Genomic DNA, 5,868 nt, shown 5'->3' on the forward strand with positions numbered 1-5,868 from the left:
CGGGAAAGAAGCGCACAAGCAGCAGAAGCCTTATCCTTTTCAGCACCACACGCTTCGCCCCATCGGTCTAAAGCGCAAACCATGGCAGCTCTTCACTTCACTCCAACTCCGCTCAAACCATCCTTTGCTCTTCTGAAACAAAACCACCCTACCACCACCAAGCTCAACAGTGTGCGGCCACGCCTTGCTTCACGTTCATCATTCATTGTGCGGTCCTATAAAGTGTTGATTGAGCATCAGGGGCAGTCCACCCATCTTGAAGTGGAACCTGATGAGACCATACTCTCGAAGGCAATCGACTCTGGCTTGGATGTCCCCTATGATTGCAAGCTTGGTGTCTGCATGACTTGCCCTGCTCGTCTTCTTAGTGGCTCTGTTGATCAGAGCGATGGTATGCTCAGCGATGATGTCGTCGACCGCGGCTATGCCCTCTTGTGTGCTGCCTACCCTCGCTCCGATTGCCATATTAGGATTATCCCGGAGGATGAGCTCCTCTCCCTCCAATTGGCCACCTCAAATGACTAATCTACTTTTCACTTTTCTAGATGTAATTCCATCCTGCTAATGGGTTTTCTTCAATGCCATTGAGTTTTCTTCCTTTAATGTATATTTCAATTGTTCGGCATTTTCTTTGATGCATGAAACAGATATATCTGACTCTAGTCAAATGTTGAAACAATGTTTATGGTTTACCTAGGATCAAGACTGAAGTGCAGTTTTATTTAAATACTAAACTTTGTTCACATGTTACAAGGGTGGAATAAAAAATGGCGCTTCACAGTTTCCAAATGCTTAAAATCCATCCACCAATAGTCCAATAGATAATGCTAATAGAACTAGCATACTCCTAGGTAGAATGGGGTTTAATTGATCTCCTGAATCTTTGCTTGATCTTTACCTTCACATTAATGCCATTGTCAATGATAGACTTGAGAACAATATGAAGCTTTCCCTCGAGCTTTTCTCCTTTTCTTGGAGTGTAAATCACGTCATGAATATCATCAGCCAGTGCTCTCTGAGCCAGAATGGCACCCACAGCAGCACAGGTGGTCTTGTTCTTGGTAGAAGCCAGGTCAAACTTCATATCCTTAGAAATGGAATGTGCCACTGCAACAACCTTGCTAGTTATCCTATGAACAATGCTAGCACGAACAGAGCCTTTAGATATGTAAATGTCCAAGCAAAATGGTTCATGATAAGGACCCGTAAGCTGGTTAAAAGTGGGAGTCCTTTGCCTCTTGTTCTCAGGAGAAACATCTTTAATTTCATCCAACCGGACCATAACAATTCTGCTTCTTGTTGCGATATGATCTTTCGGAAGCTTATCTTTGGAATTGGAAGTCACATTTGGATTTGGACACTCCTTAGCTTTCTTTGCTTCCTTAGTGTTTTCCTTCTTTTCGTCTTTCTTCTTGGAAGATTTCTTGCGTTGAAAATCTAAATTATACTCTTCAAACTCCTTGGAACTGCGCTCGAGCTTATAGAACAGATTCCCACGAACCCTCATGTTATCTATATCTTCCAAATCCATGTCATCCTCAACACGAGAGGGGTTACAATCAACAGGTTCATCAATACCATGGTGTGCAAATGTAGTAGCTGCTGATCTAGCTGAATGCCTTCCTGGCCAGGCTTGTGCCACCCCAGATGAGACACCCCAAGCATCACCATCTACAAGCTCTATGTTATATCCACTTGGAGGGTGATCAAAATTGGATAAAAATGGTGAAAGATGAAGGGTAGGGGAGCTCTCAGAAGGTGGCACAGATGCAGTTCCATGGCCATCATCCTTATTGGGAATGGCGGTGAGATACTTGAACCAGAAACTGGATTTTCTCAACAGAAAACGTTGGTTGTATAAGGAAGCAGCTCTTGTTGCGAGGAAGAACACCATCATCGGAGTTTTGGATACAGAACTGGATGGCTCCGTTTACATGAGAATAGTGCGACCCAAAATGTTAAAGCTCTCAAAGAAGCAAAACACCGAACAGTTGGCGTGCAGGGACAGAAATTGCGCGAAACTGAAACTCGAGATTGTGAAACCTCAAACTTTCGCCTTCCTTTCTTTGTCTGAGATGTAGTGCAAACTCGAAAAATGGAGGCAATACCTTACACTGCTTGATTAATGTCCTCAGTCGTCTTTGATATGGCAGCACTCTGGATTAGCGATCCCCAACTTGAACCAAGGCACAAACCCATGGAGATGGTGGTTGGCCTTAACTGAAATTTTCAAACTTCAGAGACATGGAGGAAAGATGATTCTGCAAGCAGCCTACCTTTTGTGGCACATATGGAAAGCTAGAAACGCTCATATTTTTGAAGGCAAGGCTGAGCTCCCTATGAAGATTTTCGAAGAAGGGAAAGATAAGAGGAAAGTTATGTTCTGGTTCTTGTCTTGGCTGTGTGTTCATTTGGTGGGGTATCCCATAGACATTGCTGATGTATGAGGCTCATATTTGGACCCAATATTTTCATATCAATCAAATTTCCTATCTTAGTTAAAAAAAAAAACGGAGGCAGCTAAAACCTAAAAGTAGAAGAGAGATGGAAGAGGATAAGCGAGCAACAATTCTGGTGACGAACGACGACGGAATCGATGCTCCTGGCTTGCGAGCTTTGGTTCACTCTCTTGTCGCCACCAATCTCTTCAAAATTCAAGTTTGCGCTCCTGATAGGTTCGTTCAATCAATTGTTTAATTCATTTCATACTAACTTAGAATTAGAATTAGATGATGATGATGATGATGATGTTGATTTTGCAGTGAGAAGTCAGCAGTTAGCCACAGCATCACTTGGCTCCACCCGATAGCTGCAAAGCAAGTACACATTGACGGAACCACCGCCTTCGCCGTCTCCGGTTCCAATATTCCGTTCCTTTGAATCAGAATACACATCTCTCCTTTCTTCTCATAACCGTCTCTCTTTACGCAACGTGCAGGGACTCCTGCTGACACTTCGAATGACCTTGGCAAGAGAGGGGTAATGAAACTAACAAAGTTATGAGAAACTCAGCCCAATGATATGTTAAAATAATCTCTGGTGGTTAAAGACGACATCATTTCTACCTTGTGTAATCTTTATAAGCTATCATCATCGTCCATATTTTTCTTTATTGTATCCATTTGCACAGGTAGTCAGTGGCATAAACAAGGGTAGCAACTGTGGCTATCACATGTATGTAACACTCTTGTCTTCCTAAACTGCACACTTTTATTCAATCTAATGGGCTCTCAGCTGCAAATCATTCATCTTTGCCAACCAAGTGAGGATGACTCGGAGGCAGTTTTCAAATCCCTTCTTAAAATTGGCATTTTCCATTTGATAGCAATTGATCTAACTGAAAGATGCCTAGTAGATGTAATTTACTCCATATGACGATGTAATCATCATTAACTCCCTGCAATTTGAGATGCACAAAATTATAATTTGCAAAGCAACTAGAAAACAACCATTGTTGCTTAAAAACTCCGTTAAGAAAGTGTTTTTCCCATGGCTGTACTAAGTATTTCCCTTTCTAGTGTTTACTCGGGCACTGTAGCAGGAGCTCGCGAGGCTTTTTTCAATGGTATACCTGCTATCTCTGTTTCATATGACTGGTATGTACGCTTCTGTGGCTAAATTGCTTTATTTATCCTGGATATTTATTTCTGGGTGAAGTTTGCAACCATTTTGTTAGCTTATAATTGTAACGAGCTGCAGAATCAATGTCTAAACGTAATATCATTAAGGGTCAAGCATATTATGAGCTATTCCAATAATCTATGTTCTAACTTCTATGTCCTACTAAAATGAGCAACAACTTTTCATTTGATCATTTGGAGTCTGTGGTACGCGCAGGGAATCCATATAACAATTTGGGCTTACATGTATAACCATTTGGGCTCGATTATCAGTCCAAATACCCATTGACTCGAGCTTTTTGTAGTTCATTAAGAAGTGGGTTAACGTGGAAGCTTATTAAGCCCAATTATGCCTTTTTTGTTCATTAGTAAATGAACATGTTTGTCGTCACTATGTTTTCTAATTATTATTAAGAGTAAAAGTGTAAGAGTACTAGTACTAGTGGACAATGGGAAGAAAATGGTGGGTGTGTCAGGGTGGAAAGAAGAAGCGCACGGAGAAGCAATGAAGAAGGATTAAGAAATGGAGGATCGGAGGGTGAAGAGTGTAGAGCATTGAATAGGGGGTGGTCAAATGAATAAAAAGCTGCACTTTAAAGTTGCAACAAATTAAAGAAATTGTGGTACCACATACAAAACGGAACTTCGATAATAACAGCTTCCTCAGATTTCCCTTTCATGTTCTGATCTGCCTCGCAGTCCCATGATTCATTTAATTTGATTATGTAATATCTATTTGTTGTGTTCCAATTAATTGCTCTTGCAATGTCTGACTTTTTTTTATTTTTCATTCTTGTTTTATGTTCAATATTCTCTTCATCTCTTGAAAGGTAAAACTAAACCCAACAACTCCTAGGAACTGTGATTAGTGTAGGTGAATTAACTCTAGTTAGCTATCATCAAAGATAAATGAAAACTCACTCCTGTTATCTTTATATATATAAAATTGTTAGTTGAGACTGTTAAATGATTTAATATATTTAATTAAATTATTATTTAACGATTTTTAACTATCGATAACAAATATTATCATTGTTTTAATGTGTCCGTTTATGGATAAAGCAGAAAAAGAAAAAGGGAGGCGGCGGGGTCCATGGAAGGAGATCGATCACTTGCTCTCTGAAATGTGAACACATAAACACAAATTACAGTTAAAAGGGAAAAAGAGTATTGGGGTGGGATCTAATAATAGAACGAATAACGTGCTTTCTTTTCTAACGGTTGGTTTAGAACACACCTCTTTTGCCTCTGCACTTCACTTGAGTCCCCCCAAAATAAAGTCAAAAGTGTTTTCTTCTTCTTTTTGTTCATACATCAACCACCGTGTTACTTTATTATGCAAAACGTTTGTCATCACCCTCACAACATCTATCCCCTTTAATTTTTTTTCTTTTCTTTTTTTTTTCCCTAAAAAAAAAGCATTGCTATTAAACAAATCCATATGTGTGTGTGTGTGTGTGAGGGGGCTGTATGCCATTAAAATAATCTTGCCATATGTATGCATGCAAAATTAGAGTAAATAAGTTTCAAGAATTTAATTCTTTTCTGGAATATTGAAACTTTTTATATGAATAAAAAAGCCTATCTTTGATGGACATACATGAATTATTTCACCGTTAAAATGTGACACTTATAAATAATGCAGTTTAGCATTTTGGAAATAAAAAAGCCATCCATCACAAAGTTTAGAGTTAGTAAACCCGAGAGATGTATATGTTCATGGAGATTTTTTCTTTCTTCCAAAGGTATTATTACTTTCTTATTAATTCGTTCTTTCAGTTAACATAAACTAGTTGCATAAGAAATTATTGTAGTTAAGTTAATATCTATTCCCTTTTTTTTTTCGTGAAAAATCTTGATGGCATCGTGCTTTACATTCAAAATTGTAGGAATGGAAATGATTGACGAAGTTTTAGCTTAGACAAGACATGAACGACCTTTTAAGCTTTAATAATTAATTAGTTACCGTTTCATATATTATAACGTGCTTTACGGCTGTTCTTTGAGTTTGAAACTTCCTTTTTGGAGTTCTTAATACTCAGTTTATATATAATAGTTTTACTCTCTGTTTTTAGACATTCAACGGGAGAAGTGTCCATGTATCCCTAGAAAAAAAAAATGGTTATTTATACACTAAAATTAATCACTAAAGTTAATTATTAATATATTTATGTATAAATATATTTATAATTTAATTTATTTTTAATGTGTATTTATATTTTAATATGTATATTATACTGATGATTGA

At 38.2% G+C, this 5,868-nt stretch overlaps 3 protein-coding genes across 3 annotated transcripts in view; 2 read left to right on the forward strand and 1 right to left on the reverse strand.

Annotated features, from left to right (window-relative positions):
* LOC107643249 (ferredoxin-1) lies at positions 7-609 on the forward strand. The gene has a single exon (XM_016346844.2). It carries the CDS (start codon positions 82-84, stop codon positions 523-525), a length of 444 nt encoding a protein of 147 aa, XP_016202330.1. The 5' UTR covers positions 7-81; the 3' UTR covers positions 526-609.
* LOC107643248 overlaps positions 700-5,868 on the reverse strand; it is an 11,601-nt gene continuing 6,432 nt past the window's right edge. Inside the window, exon 2 of the mRNA XM_016346843.2 lies at positions 700-2,070. Coding sequence (XP_016202329.1) covers positions 848-1,897 — 1,050 coding nt within the window. The 5' untranslated portion in view covers positions 1,898-2,070 and the 3' untranslated portion in view covers positions 700-847. The remainder of the gene's footprint in view (positions 2,071-5,868) is intronic.
* On the forward strand, positions 2,087-3,596 carry LOC107640314 (5'-nucleotidase SurE; the record flags this gene model as incomplete). Its single annotated transcript, XM_021123654.1, is given in 5 exon segments — positions 2,087-2,675; positions 2,763-2,857; positions 2,939-2,997; positions 3,131-3,174; positions 3,519-3,596. Coding segments are annotated over 5 exon segments (407 nt in total), but the record flags the coding sequence as incomplete, so codon positions are not given.

Source organism: Arachis ipaensis, chromosome B05 (assembly GCF_000816755.2).
Source record: "Arachis ipaensis cultivar K30076 chromosome B05, Araip1.1, whole genome shotgun sequence".
Taxonomy (NCBI): Eukaryota; Viridiplantae; Streptophyta; class Magnoliopsida; order Fabales; family Fabaceae; genus Arachis; species Arachis ipaensis.

What these genes read in the sequence shown, in the direction of transcription:
- LOC107643249 (XM_016346844.2), top strand. Translation starts at nt 82, where the DNA reads ATGGCAGCTCTTCACTTCACTCCAACTCCGCTCAAACCATCCTTTGCT.